Raw genomic sequence first — 18,795 nt, 5'->3', positions numbered from 1 at the left:
ACCAGGAAGGCTCATTCCCAGGAGTCATGTCCCATGCTGAGGGCAGTGGCCACATTTGAGCAACTTGGAGGTAACTCTTAGGCACTCTGCAGCTCTAGGCCTAGTTGAAATTTCCAGCACACAGGCTCCTAAGCATAGTCATCAGTATCAAGGACCCATCACTGGGCCATTCTTCTTCACTGGTGTTTGCCCTTGCACTTGGGAGATTGTTGCTGCTCCATTGGGGAGTGTGGCAGAGTTCTCCAGACTGGGTACTCAGCAATCCCTCAGTTGTCATGTGAAACTCTACCCATTATGTCAATACCCAATGAGTATCAGAACATATCTATATACTCTACATGGATGCCCTGGAGAACTCATTCCCACCCATGCATACCCCATCAATGACACCCCCAATCAGTACTCCTCCCCTGCCATAGCTGAACCCATCTGTGACCCAAACTTCTTAAAAAAATGAAGTCTAATATATTGCCAAATTCAATTAATAGGAAAATGAAATTTAACATATATCTTTAAAATATTCAAATCTACTTAGAGTTAATACTGATTTCCATCAGGTACTTTATATAAACATGGAAATAAACAGTATATACAGTATATCTATTATTTACCATTCTATCCTTAGTCCTATATTATATATATTATACCAATCATAGTGTTAAAAGTTTTGCTTTAGCCCCTCATTCCTTTAGTGAAACTAAAAGCAGAAAAGCAAAACATACATATAGTCATTTTTATATATTCACATATTTACCATATCCTGTGCTTACAGTGATTTCTACAGATTGAAATGAACTTCTACCACCTTGTCCTTTCAGCCTAAAGAATATCTAAAGATATCTTGTCATGCAAGCGTTCTGGTGAAAGATAGATCTCAACTTCATTTATCTGAGATTAACTTTATTTGCTTCCATTTTTAAAGGGTGGTTTCCCTGAGTATAAACATTTTGGTTGTTGATTTGGTTTCCACAATTGTAATTTGTCATGCCATGGCCGGTGATCTCCATTGTCTGTGATGAGAAGTTAGCTGTATTTTGTATTATTGTTCCCCATTATTGTATAATGTTTCTTTCATCAGGCAGCAATTAAGAGTTTCTTTTATCTTGAGTTCTTAGGTGTTTTAATATGCTGTGCGCAGGAGTGATTTTCTTGTGTGTTTATCTGCTTAGAGTTTGCTGAGCATCTTGGACCTATGCGTTAATGTTTCTTTTCCAATGTGGGAAATAATCAACCATTATTTGTTATCATTGAAAAATGTTTAATCAATTTTTAACTTTTTAAAAAAGATTTATTTTATTTATTTATTTCTCAACACCCCCTCATTGTTTGTGCTCACTAACTGCTCTGTTTCTCTCAGTTGAGTGCTCCCTGTGTCTGCTCATCTTTTTAGGAGGCACCAGGAACAGAACCCAGAACCACCATATGGGAGGCAGGCACTCAATTGCTTGAGCCATTTCTGCTCTCTGCTTGTTGTGTCTCTCATTGTGTTTCCACATTGTGCCCCCTCATTGCATCATCTCATTGTGTCATCTTGTTGTGTCAGCCCACCATGCCAGCCCATCACATCAGCTCATCTTCTTTAGGAAGCATCGGGAACCAAACCCAGGAACTCCCATGTGGTATGGGAGTGCCCTACTGCTTGAGCCACACCTGCATCCCTATCATTGAAATTTGATAACAAAACATTATCAAATGTGTTGTTCTGCCACATACTTTCTATCTTGGAATCCACTTTCACTTAACTTGACCTCTTGAAAATTTCCCTTCAGTCTTTGAGATTGTGTTAATATCTTTTAAACATTCCCTCTCTGTTCCACAGACTGTTTAATTGTTCTATTTGTCAAGATCATTGATTCTTTCATCTGGCATCCCTCATCTACTCTTGAATACATATAGGGAATATTTCATTTCAGTTATTGTACTTCTTAGATATAGACTTCCAATTTATATAGTTTATATTTATCCATTGAACTTTTGTAGCTGTTCACCAATATTATTTTTCTTTAATTATTTGATCAAAATTTCCTTTAATTCTTTTAATATATTCAAAATAAGTATTTTGAAGTCTTTATCTGCTAAATACAACATCTTGAACTTCTCAGAGTCAGTTTGCCTTGACTATAGGTCACACTTATCTGTTTTCTGAATGTCTAGTAAACTTTAGCTAAAATGTATGTATTTCAGATAATATGATTTAGTACTATTACATTGTGTGCCTTGAGTTTTTTTGTTTGTTTGTTTTTTGTAAGGAGTTAAGTTGCCTAGACACAAACTATAAACTTTATCTTCCCAGTTATATGCAATAGCTATCTCTGTTTTGTTTATATGGTTTCAGACTGCTGGTTATTTTAGACCAATCCTTTAATGTAACTTGGCATTCAGCTGAGAATTTGGGCAAATATTTTAATTAGATTTCAGATCGCAATCTCTTTGTGATTTCCTTGTTTGCTGGGGATTACGTTTTTAACTTCAAGAAGCTCTTTCAATCTCAGGCTCTGAATTCTGACAGGTGAAATCAGAAAAGTTTCAGATTTCTGCTGCCAGAGTTGTGCATAGTTGGGGACTATTATCTTAAAAATCAACATTTGCTTTTACACTCACTCTAGTCTCACACTCCTTTTTCATCCCTTGTGGTTTTTATGGCCCATGCATAGTAACAGATATTAAATCTCACCCTTTCCATGTTCTCTCATTTTCAGACTTTTCCCCTTAAATACCCATTTACTCTCAACCCTGAACTGTTATCTGTCACATTGAGCCAGAAGAGCTGTGGTTTTCCACAGTCATTTTATTCCGCCAAAGCTGTAAGGGAGGGAAAGAACCCACAAACTAGAAAGGCATAAATTAAAAATCCTTACCTCTTCCAGAAGCAGTTTTTCAAGAGTAAACTCTCCTTTTACCATATCTAAGTTTTACTTAATAACTTCACTCTGTTTTCATTTATCTCCTCTATTACCTTTCATCTTTGCATTAGTTTATCTTAGTTCTATATTTTTTTATTTCTAAAAATACTGAGTATTGTTTTAAAGTATTTTTAATTGCCATCACCTGTTGATAGAAACATTTTTTCTCCCTGTATTAGAAAACAATCCACTTTGGTATCCCATTGGTCTTTAGATGCTCTTGATTGATTTTGTTACTCATTACTGTTAATGGTATATTTCTTCAACTCCTCACACACTTTGGGGGAGCCACTATTTGTAGGTTCAGAGCTTAATCATACAATATAGAATGTCAGAAGGTAGTATTTGAGGGCAAACACCTAAAGGCTCTATGCTCCCATACCCTCTTCCAGTAAGAACCAATTTAGGAGACCTAAAGCTATCTATCTTCCCCAAAGAACAGCTTATTTTATAAATGTACTTTTCTAAAGGACCAAGCATTTATACACATATGTAAGTAATAGAAAGTTTCTTGAGAAAAATATCTACTAACCTGGAGAGTTCCACAATCACACTGCTCACCCCTTTCTATCTTTCCATTGCCACATGCTCTTCTCTCTTGCCTGTAAACTGGCGTATCAACAAGGTGGCTCCGAAGACAATTAAGATCAGGTTGTGAAACAAAATATTTAAAATCTTCCAAGCTACAGGTGCTAAATTCTTTTACACCCCTGAAATGCCTAAAATATAAAAATATGTGTATGATAAAATCAATATTGTATACCATTACAGTTCCCCTAATGTGTGATACTTTTAAGACAGACTTAAAGAGCATTATTCTTCCTGGAAAAAATAATCACACTTATGAAAATATGTATTTTATTGCTAATATGTTTCAATAAAATTTGTAATTTCACCATGGTAATTCTAATGAAAGAATAATGTATTCCAAAATCCTTTTGTTGGGAAGCAGACTTGGCCCAGTGGTTAGGGTGTCCATCTACCACATGGGAGGTCCACGGTTCAAACCCCGGGCCTCCTTGACCTGTGTGGAGCTGGCCCACGTGCAGTGCTGATGCCCCACATGCAAGGAGTGCCCACGCACCAGGAGTGCACCCCGTGAGGAGAGTCACCCAGCACAAAAGAAAGTTCAGCCTGCCCAAGAATGGCACCACACACTCGGAGAGCTGACAGTCACAACAAGATAACGTAGCAAAAAGGAACACAGATTCCCGTGCTGCTGACAACAACAGAAGCAGACAAAGGAGAACACGTAGCAAATAGACACAGAGAATAGACAACGGGGGCAGGGAGATGGGGGGATAAATAAATAAATAAATAAATAAATAAATAAATAAATAAATCTTTTTAAAAAATCCTTTTGTTGACATCCATTTAGTTTACCTAAACTATGACCACCATTAACCTTTCAAACATAATAAGAACAATATTATTCTTATCTTCCAGATGCCAAACAACTGAATTATAGATATTTGACATCTGATACTTAATGTCTTTTTTATCTATTTAATTGCATTATTTTTGTTTCTGGAAATGCCAATATAAACAATTTTATATTAATTTTAAAAGCATATTTGAGCATTTTGCTTTCCATAATTTAATCTTTTTCAAATTAAAACCAATTATAGGAGAGGAATGTGGGAAGATGGTGGAATAGGAAGATCCACGATTCAGTCTTTCCACTACAACAATTATTAAACGGCAGGAACTATCAGAAACAACAATTTTAAAACTTAGGAGACCAGTAGAATATTGTACAGCATCCAGGAAAGAGCTGGAGGAAGAGGCTAGTAAATTATAGTAAGGGCCAGTAAATTGCTCTCTGTATGGCAATTAGCAGCTCCCATCCCCCACTCTCACAGCAGGTCAACATGGCGTCCAGCTCTTGGGTAGCTCACTGGTGACAGAAAGAGATGTAAAAATCCTCTACCCCAAGAACAGTGTTGGGTACAACTGACTGCTGACCATAGCTTTCGATTGGCATCTTTGGGTCGCTGGAAGCCTATATCTGAGGGTGGCCATTATTCCAACCCACCCCGGACAAAGGCAGTCATGGAGGAGACTTCAAGACACTATGCTTCCTCAGGGTTGTAGGGCATGATTAGTTGAAGCATTGCATTTGCTGGGCAATGCTAAGAAAGCTAAGCTTTGGGGGTCCATGGAAGAAGCTGCTGATGCCCTTCCTGATTTCTTTCCCAGGAAGTATGAAGTTGGTCAGTGCCCTTTCATGAGTCCCTAACCATGAATGAGCAGGGAAAGAATGACTTGGGAAAATCTACACTGGCATATTGCCCTCCCAGAATTAGCCCTCTGAGAGAAAGCAAATTTAGACAATGAAAGGCGTGTAAGAACTTACTGAAACAGGCAGTCTGGGGCAAAAGCTTGCTTGTTTTAAATACATGTGAAAGGAGGGTCTGTCTGCTGGGATATAGAGGGGGCAGTCATCCTCCTGTGAGCAGGAAAACTCTGAAACAGCTAACAAGCTCAATCCCAGAAAATACAGTGAGTACCCTACACACTGCATTTGCCATGGGCAATCCTTCTGATAGGAGGTATGAAGCTAAAGAAAATCACTGTCCTAGCTATAGCTGGTTATAAAACCAAGAAACAAACATCTCAGGGAATAAATCCCAGAGCTAACATTTTAAAATATTAAAAATTATATTGTACAACAAAAAATTATAAGACAAAGAAAGATACAGGGAATGATGGCCCATATAAAGGAAGAGGATAAAAATCCAGAAAATATCAATGAAGAAGGCCAGAGTATGGAAATACTGTACAAGCACTTTTTAAAAAATAATCTTGAAAATTCTTAAGGAGATGAAGGAAAATACAGAGAAAGAACAAAATGATGTCAGGAAAACAACGAATTAGCAATATGTGAGTCATAGAAAAAAAGATTGAAATTTGCACAAGAACAAAACAGAACTTCCTGAGATGAAGACAACAATAACAGAATGAAAAAATCCAAGGAAGGTTTCAAGAGAAATTTAGAGCTGGCATAAAAAAGAATCAGTGAACTTGAAGACAAGTCAATTGAAATGAGTCAGATTATGGTGCAGAGAGAAAAAAGCATTATAGTAATGTTAAATGCTGTATACTTCCATTAGCAATGTATGAAAGTTCACATTGCATCACAATTTTTTCAGCATTTGGTATTGTAAGCTTTATCTACAACAGCCATTCAGGGATGTTGTCTGAATTATTTTATCTACCATTGCATCAATGACTAATGTTAAACCCCTTTTCATATGCTTAGTTGTCAATCAGAAACTCTCTTTTGTGAACCCCTATTCAAGTTTTTTGCCTATTTTTAAAATTGCATTATTTGTCATTTTATTTTTTGTGTTGTAGAGGTTCTTTATACATTCTGGATTAAATCCTTTCTCAGATAGATTGCTGGATATATAAGAGAGTGAGAAGGAGAGAGAGAGAGAGAGAATACAAATATTTTCTTTTGATGAGCAGAGTTTTAAAATTTTTGATGAAGTCAAATTTATAATTTTTCTGTTGTAATTGACTTTTTGTAACATCAAGAAACCTTTGCCTACCCCAGGGTCATGAAAAAATTCTATATTTTCTTCTAGATCCTTTATAGTCTAGCTTTCACATTCAGATCTTTGAATATGTACATTATGAGATAAGGTTTGAGGTTCACCTCCAGATGCTCTATCACCACTTGTTGAAAAGACCTTCCTGTCCTGATATAATTACATTGGCACTCTAGCCAAAAACTATGTGTTCTATTTTTATGCCAGTAGCATGATCTCTTAATTACTATGGGCATGTCAAAAGTTTTGAGTCTGGTAGTATAAGTTCTCCAACTTCATTCTTTTCCAAGGCATTTTTTTAGCTATTCTAAGTCTTTTGAATTTCCATATATATTCTAAACATAGCTTGTCCATTTCTATAAGCATTGGGAAAGAACTGAGGCATTTACAACAGTGAGTCTTCCAAATCATATTGGTCTTCTTTTATTTCTTTCAGCAATATTTTTCAATTTTGAGTGTAGATGTCTTGCATATCTTTCCTTAAAGAGATTTAAATTTTATTTTCAGTGTTGTTCAGTGTATGAGTTGATAGATAAATTGATATTTAGATAGATACATAGACAAAAATACATAAATAGGTATTTCTTCCTAAAATAAGGGGTTGAATTAACCAACGAAACCATCTGGAATTGGAATTTTCTCTGTGGGAAAATTATAAACCTATTATTTTTAAATAACATAGAAATAATCCTTTTTTTACTTATTGTATCAGTTTTGGAAAGTTTTAAATATTTTCCCTCTGGTTTGTGGCATTTATTTGCATAAGCTTATACTTTTCTTTTATTATGTTTAAAGTAATGATTTATATATTTATATTCTTGATACAGGTAATGTTTGTACTCACTCTCTTTACCTTCTTTTCTGATCAGTATTGCTAGGGGTTTATCAACTCTTATTTATCTTTCCAAAAAAGAAAAATTTTGGCTTTATTTTCTATATTTTAGTTTGTTGAAATTTTATTAATTCCTGCTCTTCTGCTTTGAGTTTAATTTGTTGTTCTGCTTGCAGCTTCATTAGGTAGAAACACATATCATTAATTTCACCTCATTCTTCCTTACTAATATAATTATTTAAAGCCATAAATAAACCTCTAAACTTTGCTTTAGTCATATCTTCCAAGTTTTGATAGATTGCATTTTCATTGTTTTACTAAAAATATTTCCTGATTTCTATGTAATTTCTTTTTTAACCAAGCTATATTTTCACTAAATGTCTGATGTTTAATTTCCCAATAGTTTAGGTATAGTTAGCTATCATTTGTCATTGGATCCTAATTTAATTACACTACGGTCAAAGAACATACTCCATATTATTTTAATACTTTAAAATTTATTAAGATTTGTTATAAATAGTCTAGCATATGGCCTATTTTGCTATGTATTCCATTTGCACATACTAAATCAGTGTAGCAGACTACAATTCTCAGTTATTTCAATTTGATTAATAGAAGTACAAAAGTTCCTAACAACAATATCAACAAAGAGAGAAAAACCCTCAAGAAGGAATACATGTATGTAATAAAGAAAATGTCTTACATTGCTTTTGGTGTCATTGTGCAAACATCTCCTGAACAATAGCAGATGTCAGTATCATAATTTAATCCCAGGCTAAGGCCAAGCAACTGCACAATAGCAACAGAATATGACTCCATGGTCAAACCCTTTGGGTACTAAATAAAGAAGATAAAACAAATAGTTAACTATGAATCATATTCGGTTATAAAATAAAGGAATATTACTGTAATAAAAAATTACTATTTACTATAGAACTAAGTTTAAAAATTTATTAATGCATCCAAGATGCCTATGCAAATGCAATTATGGTGGAGTCATATAAACATTTTAATGGCAGACTTATTAAACATGGATGAGTAAACACAGTAATTAAATTTAATTTCAAAATACCATTTTCTTTTGCCAATACCAGCTAGCTTAGCAAATTTAATACAGTCTTAAAGTCCAAACCTGGATTTATCCTTCATATTATCTTTAGTGAGATAACTTTAATATTTTATTTTAATGATCAATTCTACATTACCTTTGTGGTAGCTGGCCTCTAAAAGAGTCCCAGTGATCCTTGCCTCCTGGTTTTCATACCCTTGTATAATCCCACTCCTTTGAATGTGGGCTAGATTTATTGATTTACTTCTAATTAATAAAATATGACAGAAGTGATGGATCACAATATCCAAAATTAGGTACTAAAGACACTGACTTCCATCTTGAGTTCTCTCCTTCATGCTCTTACTCTGGGGGTAGACAGCCGCTATGTCATAAGGTAGGCCTGTGCAAAGACCCTCGTATATGAGCTTTGGAACATACTTTCAGAGGTCTGTCAAGAGCTTGTAAGCAGGTCCTCCCCAGTAAAAGCCCTGAGGTTACTATTGCACTGACTGACACTTTGATCACAGCCTTGTAAGAAATTATTTCTGAGTGAGCTTCACTTACATACCTGACCCAAAAATCAGTGTTGTTTTTCAGTCACCAGGTTTTGGTATAAATTAGTTATGTAGCAATAGACAACTAATACACCCTCAATAGATATTGCTGTTCTCCTTTGGATAATTTCAAATATCTATGCCTTCTTTTAATAGTCATGCTCATAGACAACTGAAAAATGTTGTCATCTAAGTGTCATCTATTTATCATTCTTAATTTCTAAACAGTTGTGAATTATTTAAAGAAGGGCAAAAATGAAGATCTTTGCGTTAACTCAAACTTTGTATACCTTAATAATATACCCCTTTGACTAAGTACTTTGGCTGTTAACATGTCATTTAACCCCTCTACCACATGTTAAAATAATTTGGGCCAAAGATCCGTCCATAATACAAAAACATAGCAACAACATAGGAGAAAGTTGATTGATCTTATAAACTAATTTGAAATTCCTGGGAAGGTAGAAAAAGGCAAAGGGTTCCTGAAGGACTGGGAGTGACAGAGCAAGGGTAGTTCAGAAGAAAAGATGTCCGTGATCCATGGTGATGTTTGTAATTCTCAATTCCACATATTTCCCTGTGTTTCTTATTGTTAAACTGTAAGCACTCACTGATAGGTGGTAAAAACAACAACATAACAACAATAAACGAAAGCATCAGACATTTCAGTTCAGCTTCAGAAGAGTTGGTAATTTCATGGACTGGCCTTAGACCAAACATTCCCTCTTTTGATCAAAAGTCCAGATTTTTACCAAACTTTGTTAGACTCCTATTCCTTCTATTTTCCAGAAGAGAAAATAGACAGAGTTCTCTTTTTGTTTATACAAAATACCAGCCAAATTTAATGATATACCAAGGAATTGCACAAGAAAAAAAAATGATAAATCTGATCAATAAAGTACTATAAAAGTCAACAATCAGGGTTCCAAATCCACCTTTCTATAGTCTACTATAAAATACTGGAGACTATACTTCTGCATGACATTTCCCATGCTTTTTGCTAAAAATCTTCCTGCAGAAGAGTGAGGGTAGAAGGTCATTAGAAGAGGAAAGGAGCTTACTCCTTCCCATGCCCTTGTTTCCGTCAGCATTGTCTAAACTTCAGAATTTTGCCTCTATAGTTAAAAGTTCATTCCAGTGCTTGCACTTTACTCCAGAAGCAATGGTTCTGGGCTCCATCTTTTTCCAGTACTATCAGAGCCAACCGAATCAAATCCCCTCAAAAGTATCCTGAGCCTCAGCAGACCTGCAGCTCCTAATCTCCGGTTCATTGGACTTACCCAGGTCAGCTAACAGGGAGGTGAAGATGGGGACCCAAGAGTGGCTACAATGGCAGACAAGAGAATCGCATCCATCAACTATGTGGGATCTAAGCCCCCTCTCAATATATAGGTGGAGTGGACATCACCATCCCAGGGTCCACAGGATGGAGGAATAAAATATGGATTACAGTGGACTTACAGAGTACTGGTATTCTACTATAGAACTATTGTGGCTCTAGCAATGGAAGAAATTCTATCATTGATGTGGAAACAGTGGCCACAGGAGTTGCTGAGGGCAGGGAGAGGGAAGAAGGGATGTGATATGGGGGCACTTTTGGGACTTGGAGTTGTCGTAAATGATATTGCAGGGACAGATGGTGGACATTATATATCCTGCCGTAAGCCACTGAATGACCTGGCGGAGAGTGTAAACTACTATGTAAACTATTATCCACGTGGCACGTGGTGCAGCAGTGCTCCAAAATGTATTCACCAAGTGCAATGAATGTGCCACAATGATGAAAGAGGTTTTGATGTGGGGCGAGTGGGGGAGGTGAGGGGGGGGGTTTATGGGAACCTCTTACATTTTTAATGTAACATTTTTTGTGATCTATGTATCTTCAAAAAATACAATTAAAAATAATAAAATAAATAATTTTTAATTAAATTTAAAATTTTTAGGCATTAAAAAGAAAAAAGTATCAGCTAGAGGTAGTGCTCCTTTCTCCAGAGATCTAAATGCCAACTTTGCAGGTCCCTCTTGACCTCCTCAATTTTGTAACCCCAAATTCTTTTTCAGTCCTAGAATGGTCATTGCTTCTGCTTGTCATTATCTCTGTGTTAACTTATTTGTTCCTTTTGACATTTCCAGACCTCAAATACCTGTGTAAACAAATTCCTGTTCTATACACCCTTTGTTGAAATATCTAGTGAAATTTCTGCTTTCTTAATTGTCCCTGCAGTTGTACTGAGGGGGAACTTAGAGAATATGGATGGCAAGTTCAAGGACTATAAAAAATAAACTGAACGACACATTACACAGAGGAATCAGAATTAATGAACCAGAGTGGGAGGGGCACAGAAATTTAAGTCTAATGAATTTGCAGAAAGGAGAAAAAAAAATGTTAGACAATTGATAAGAAGAACCAGTGGAAGAATAGATGAAAGCTGTAAAGATGAAGGATCTCAGATTAAAAAATGTCAAGGAGTGTCAAAGTTTTAAATAAAGGGAAAAAAAACCATTAAAATGAAATTTGTTTTCTATCACAGAGATAAGAAAACAATCCATTTGAAGTAGAAAAAAAAACATTGACAAAAAAATCATAAAGATCTCAGAAATGTAAATAATAGAATATGGATAGAAGATATAGAAGTTGGGGGACTGCTACTTCTTGATCTTAAAACTTATTATTACAAAGCTGCATTATTCAATACAGCATGGTAGTACAAGGACAGACATATAGAACAATGGTACCAAATTGAAGGTTTAGAAATAAACCCTCACACTTATAGACTACTGATTTTTTTTACAAGGATACAAAGTCCACTCAACTCGTAAAGACCTGTCTCTTCAACAAATAGTCCTAGAAAAAATAAATATCCATATAGAAAGAATGAGAGTAAACCAATACCAAACACCATACAAAAAATGATCTCAAAATGGATGAAAGACCAAAAGATAAGCACCAAAGCCTTAAAACTCCTAAAAGAATACCCAGGAAAGCATTTTCAGGACTTTGTGTTGGGCAATGGTTTCTCAGACTAAAACTAGAAATAAATAACAAAAAGATAGCTGGAAAATCTCAAAACATTTGAAGAATAAACAGTACACTTCAAAACAATGGGTCAAAGAAGTCTGAAGAGAAATTTTAAAATAGTTTGAACTAAATGAAATACAACTTACCATAATTCATTGGATTCAGGAAAAGCAGCGCTAAGAGGGAAACTTATACCATGAATGCATGTATTAGAAAAGAAAAAATATCTAAAATCAATAATCTAAGCTTCCAGGAGAAATAAATAATCTGAATTGGTTTATATACATATTTAATAAATTGTATCAATGTTTAATAGAAACATAAAGCATTAGATTTCACTGGTGAATTCTACCAAATATATGAGGAAGAAATGATACCAATTCTTTATAATCTTTTCTGGAAAATAGAAGCAGAGGGTCCACTTGCTAACTCATTGTGATACCAACATTTCTCTAACACCAAAATTATATAAACATTACAATGAAGGAATACTACAATCAAACATCTCTCATGAACATAGAGGCAAAACAATCTGCAATAAACTATCGGCACTTAAGATCCAGTAATGTATTAAAAAATTAGACATCATGACCAAGTTGATTTATTCCAGGTATGCAAAACTGGTTCAACACTTGAAAATCAGTAAGTAATATAATCCATTACATAGATGGGCTAAAGAAGCAAAATCATATAATAATACTAAGACGTGTAGGAAAAACCTCTGACAAAAATCCAACACCATTCATGACAAAACTTTCAGAACACTAAAAATAAAGGGAAACTTCCTCAACTTGAAGAAGAACATCTACCAAAAAACCCCACAACTAACATCATACTTCATGGTCAGACTCTAAATGCTTTCTATCTAAGACTGGGAACAAATCAAGGATGTCTCTCTCGCCATTCCTATTCAACATTATACTGGAAGTCACAGCTAATGAAAAAGACAAGGAAATAAAAGAAATACTGATTGGAAGGAAGAAATAATGTCATCTCTGTTTACAGATGACATGATTGTCCACATAGAAAATCCCCCTCCCCCAAAAAATAAATAAATAAAACTAAAAGAAAATCCCAAAGAATTGACAATATAAAAAAAACATGTAAAACTTATGATTGATTATAGCAAGGATGCAGGATGCAATGTTAATGTATGTATAATGTATAATGTATATGTCAATTGCCTTCCTATATATGAGCAATGAACAATTGGAATTTGAAATTAAAAAACACAATACCATTTATACAATCACCCCCAAAATGGAATATGTTGGTCTAAATACAACAAAATATGTACTAGATATATTATGATGAAAACTGCAAAATTCTAATGAAAGAAATGAGAGATAGTCTAAATAAATGGAGAGATATTCCATGATCATTGTTAGGAAGATGTAATATTGTTAAGATACCAATTCTTCCATACTTGACCTACCTATTTAATGCAATCCCACTCAGAATCCCAGCAGATTATTTTGTTGTTTTTTTGTTTTGTTTTATTTTATTTATTTCTCTCTGCTTCCCCACTCCCACCGCAGTTGTCTGTTCTCTGTGTCCATTTGCTGCATGTTCTTCTTTGTCCGCTTCTGTTGTTGTCAGCAGCATGGGAATCTGTGTTTCTTTTTGTTGCATCATCTTGTGTCAGCTCTCTGTGTGTGCAGTGCCATTCCTGGGCAGGCTGCACTTTCTTTCACTCTGGGCGGCTCTCCTTACGGGGCGCACTACTTGCTCGTGGGCCTCCTCTACACGGGGGACACCCTTGCATGGCACTGCACTCCTTGCACACATCAGCACTGCGCATGGGCCAGCTCCACATGGGTCAAGAAGGCCCAGGGTTTGAATTGCGGACCTCCCATGTGGTAGACAGACGCCCTATCCACTGGGCCAAGTCTGCTTCCCCCAACAGATTATTTTGTGAAAATTGACAGATTGATTCCTAAGTTTATAGAGAAAGGCAAAAGACCCATGACAGACAACAGAATACTGAAGAAGATGAACGAATTTGGAGGACTGACACTACCTGACTTTAAAACTTACTATAAAGCTAAAGAAATCAATACAGTGTGGTATTGGTGAAAAAACATCTAAATCAATCAATGGAATAGAATAGGGACATCAGAAGTAGACCCTTTTGACCCTGTCAACAAAGGAAAAAGGCAATTCAATGGAGAACAGATAGTTTTTCAAACAAATGTTGGTGGAAATTAGAAAACAATATGCTAATAATAATAATAATGTAGACGCAGACCTAAGAGCTTTCACAAAAATTAACTCAAAAGGTAAAGTGCAAAAGTATACAACTCTAGAAGACAGACCAGGGGAAAATCCATCTGACCTTGGTTTGGGCATTGAGTTTTAAATACAATACCAAAAGCAAGATCTGTGAAAGAAATTATTGATAAATTGGACTTTATTAAAATTAAAATCTTCTCCTCTTTGATGGACACTGTTTAGGGAATGAAAGACAAGACACAAACTGGGAAAAATATTTGCAAAACACATATCTAACAAAGGACTCATATCTAAATTACATCTTTTTTTAAACTCTTAAAATTAAAACTCAACCATAAAAAACCCCCCAATTATAAAATGGACAAAAGATCTGAACAAACACCTCACTAGAGTGTATACATACAGATGGCAAGCATATGAAAATATGCTAATTATAATTTTTTCATTAGGGAATTATAAATTAAAATAACAATGAGATACTACTACACTATACCACTACACACCAGTAGTAAATAGTTTAAGAGGGAAATTAAGAAAACAATCCCCTTATAATGAAAATCTAAAATAATACCTAGAAATAAATTAAAACAAGGAGATGAAAGTCTAATACACTGAGAACTACCAAACATTGTTGTAAGAAAATAAAGACAAATAATTACAGACATTCCATGTTCATGGTTTGGATTACTCAATATTGTTGAGATGACAACACTACACTAAGCAATCTACAGATTCAACAAAATTCCTTTCAAAACTCCCTCAGCCTTTCTTGCAGAAATGAAAAAGTCACCGTCAAATTTTTATTGAAGGGCCAAGTGGCCCCAAACAGCCAAATACAACTTGAAGAAGAACAAAGTTGGAAGTGTCACACTTCTCAATTTCAAAATTTACTATAAAGAACGGTGATGCTTTGCTCCAATATGTGTTCATCAGTTGTAACAAACGTACCACACTAATGAAGGATGTTATTAACGTGGGAAAATGTGAGAGGGGTAGAGAGTGGGCAGTGGGAATCCCCTATATTTTTTATGTAACATTTATGTAATCTAAAGTATTTTTTTTCGTTTAAAAAAGTACTTTAAAATTACTATAAAGACACAGTAATAAAAACAGAGAGACACATAGACCAATGGGATAGAATTGGGAGTTTAGAAATAAACGCATACATCTATGGCCAACTGATTTTTGACAAAGATACTGAGATATTAATTGTGGAAAGAACAGACTCTTTAACAAATTGTTCTGGGAGAACTGGATATCCACTTGCAAAAGAATTAATTTGTACTCTTAACTCACACCATATACAAAAATTAACTCTAAATGGATCAAGAACAAAAACAAAAGAGCTAAAATCTAGAAGAAAACATAACTTTAATTTGGTAGTGATTTTCTTAGATATGACACCAAAAGCAAAAGTAGCAAAAGAAAAAATAGATAAAATGGATTTTATCAAAATTTAAAACTTTTGTACATCCAAGGACACTATCAAGAAAGAAAAGACAGACTACAAATGGTGAAAAAATATCTGCTGACAATATATCTGATGAGGGTTTAATATCCAAAATATATAAATTCTACAATTTAACAACAAAAAGACAAACCAATTTAAAAATGGGCAGAAGACTTAAATATACGTTTCTCCAAAAGGTGATATATAAACGGCCAAAAAGCACATGAAAAGAAGTTCTACACCATTTGCTATCAGGGAAATGCAGATCAAATACACAATGAGATAACCTCTTCACACCTAGAAGGATGGCTGTTATTTTTTAAAGTAGAATGTATTAAGTTTTAGTAAGGATGCAGAGATACAGAAACTCTTGTATATTGCCAGTGGCATTGTTAAATGGTGCAGTCTCCATGGAAATCAGTTTGGCAGTTCCTCAAAAGGTTGAAAATAGAATTACTACATGACCCAGCAATCACACTTCTACATATATGTCCAAAAGAAATGAAAGCAGGGATTGAACACCTATTTGTACACCAATGTTGACAGCAGAATTATTCACAATAGTCAAAAGGTGGGGGTAACCCAAGTGTTCATTAGCAGATGAAGGAATAAACAAAGTGTGGTCTCTATATACAATGGAATATTATTTAGTCTTAAAAAGGAATGAAGTTCTAATGCATGCTACAACATGGATGAACCTTGAAGGCAACATATTGAGTGAAATAAGCCAGACACAAAAAGACAAATATTGTATGATATCATTTATATGAAATACTTAGAAGCAAACTTCATAGTAGACAGATAGTAAATTATAAACTACCATAGGCTGGGTGTGGAGAACGGGAAGAGGGAGTCACTGCTGCCTGGGTACAGTGTTTCTGTTTGAAGTGATGAAAAGTCTGGGGTAATAGATATTGGCGATGGTAGCCCAATATTTTGAATATAATTACTACTACTGAATTGTACACTTGAAAGAGTTTAAAATGGAAAATTTTAAGTAGTAAATAAGTTACTACAGTATAATTTTTTTAAAAAAGAAAACTCATACTACACACTTATAGTTTCTACACACTCCAATTAGACCTCCAATTTTTATATAGCTAGGATGTGCAAAGAATGTGACTCTGTAACTCAATTTTCCATATCCCAGAATAGTAAATCATGAATATTTGATGTTAATTTTTCCCTACAGTAGTCTGCTCCTAAGAAATATGTAATAATTGACTATAATAATAAAATAATTACCTTAAAAGAGAAAAATACATAATAAACATACTTAATAAAAATAACATTGGGAAGTGGATTTGGCTCAGCTGATAGAGCGTCCACCTACCACATGGGAGGTCCAGGGTTCAAACCCAGGACCTCCTTGACCCGTGTGGAGCTGGCCCACACACAGTGCTGACGTGTGCAAGGAGTGCCGTGCCACACAGGAGTGTCACCTGGTAGGGGAGCCCCACGCGCAAGGAGTGCACCCTGCAAGGAGAGTCACCCTGTGCAAAAAAAAAGCGCAGCCTGCCCAGGAGTGGCGCCACACACACGGAGAGCTGATAACAGCAAGATGACGCAACAAAAAGAGACACAGATTCCCAGTGCCGCTGACAAGAATGCAAGTGGACACAGAAGAATACACAGCAAATGGGCACAGAGAGCAGACAATGCGGGGGGGAAGGGGAGAGAAACAAATAAAAAATAAATCTTAAAAAAAAGTAAAAAAGTAAAAATAACATGGATGTACAACAATCATTAAGTTCTAAAAATTTATAATGAATACATTTAATAATTAACATAAAAATTACATTCATGATATAGTAAATATTAATGCATAGCCTACAATTGTTCAAAACAATTAAAATTTTACTTAAAAGGCCAAACATGTTTTAAAACAGCATAACATCATGATTAGTTCAATTTTAAATATTCCCTTTTTTCTTAAAGCAATTATATGATATATTTTCTACTTCAAATTAGTAATATAAAAGTAATGGTAATATAAGTAATACATTTATTCATGATTTCAAATATCTTGAAAATTTGAAATGTGAAAAGAGAAAACTGGTTAATAATTACATACCAGAACAACTCCTGCAGCATAATTCTTATTACATATTTTTCCAGGAAATGTAGATCCTATAAAATTAGGATGTTTCTGAAAGCTAAAAAAATGTTTAATACATTTTAGAATGGTCTTAATAACAATAATTTTCATAGCAGCAAATATTATTGAATCATTACTAAGTTCTAAGAACTCTGAATTATATGATTTAAACAAGTTTTTCTCAAAGCTTCAATGTAAAGAATATTTCAATAACCATTTGTCAATTTGAATTTTATAAACATCCAAAAATATAATAAATATGAAGCTTAATAGCTTATTAAAAATGCCACTATATAATGGTTATATTTGCCAAAGTAGTTCCTCTACATTTATAGCCCTGAAAATTCAGTTTTCTAGAGTTTCTTTTTTATTTCTTCATTAAAGATGAATAGATTTTTCTGTGCATCAGATTCTAGATAGCTGGCCAATTCAATATATTCACTTTATTGGAAATTAAATATAAAAGAATTAATCAGATGAGAAGAATGTAGAAGTAACAGTACTTAAACTCTACAAGCCAAGAGAAATGAAATAACTTGTATCACTCAACAAACTTTTTTAGGTATTTCAACACTTTTTATTTAATTTTACTTGTAACAGATAATTTTATGTTATTTGATAAAAATTTGTAAGTCTGTCTCACATTAATACCTTGAAAACAAGGACTAAAGTTTACATACTTTTTATATCCCATGTAGTCTATCAAATTTGTAGAACACAGTATATATTAAGTAAAATGCTTATTTGTCTTAATATTATTCTGGCTATACCTTTTTTGATATACAAATAAAAAATATACTCACGCTAATAAAAATGCAATGTGATGAGGTCTAAGCACAAGATGTTGTTGTTTCCAGTTTAAAAATCTAAATAATATATCATCAGGATTCCCTGTTATAGAAATTTTGTTTTCATTTGACCAGATTTCTATGGAAGATATTACAACAGTCAGTTTTAACTGAGTAAGCATCTAAAAGGAAGAGATAATTGGAAAAAATTTTAATAAATTTGGACTTTATATTAAACTTTCATAAAAGTATATTGAATTTGCTATATTAACTTGAAAAACCTTCACCAGCACAACAAAATACTATGCACATTA

The 18,795-nt window shown here is 34.3% G+C and overlaps 1 protein-coding gene across 5 annotated transcripts in view; it reads right to left on the bottom strand.

Annotated features, from left to right (window-relative positions):
• The window catches only part of LOC101445758 (disintegrin and metalloproteinase domain-containing protein 5-like), a 136,069-nt gene that overhangs the window by 81,861 nt on the left and 35,413 nt on the right, over positions 1-18,795 (bottom strand). For all 5 annotated transcript variants that reach the window (XR_011647755.1, XM_023583684.3, XM_058290085.2 and 2 more), the window contains exons 9-12: positions 18,497-18,663; positions 17,670-17,751; positions 7,993-8,126; positions 3,436-3,622 (exon numbers count right to left, since the gene is read on the bottom strand). Coding sequence is in view for 4 of the 5 variants with exons in the window: in XM_023583684.3 (XP_023439452.2) it covers positions 3,436-3,622; positions 7,993-8,126; positions 17,670-17,751; positions 18,497-18,663 (570 nt within the window). In the remaining variant the exon portion in view is untranslated. The remainder of the gene's footprint in view (positions 1-3,435; positions 3,623-7,992; positions 8,127-17,669; positions 17,752-18,496; positions 18,664-18,795) is intronic.

The sequence above is a fragment of the Dasypus novemcinctus genome, chromosome 29, assembly GCF_030445035.2.
Source record: "Dasypus novemcinctus isolate mDasNov1 chromosome 29, mDasNov1.1.hap2, whole genome shotgun sequence".
Lineage (NCBI taxonomy): Eukaryota > Metazoa > Chordata > Mammalia > Cingulata > Dasypodidae > Dasypus > Dasypus novemcinctus.
This window is presented reverse-complemented; position numbering and strand designations above follow the sequence as displayed.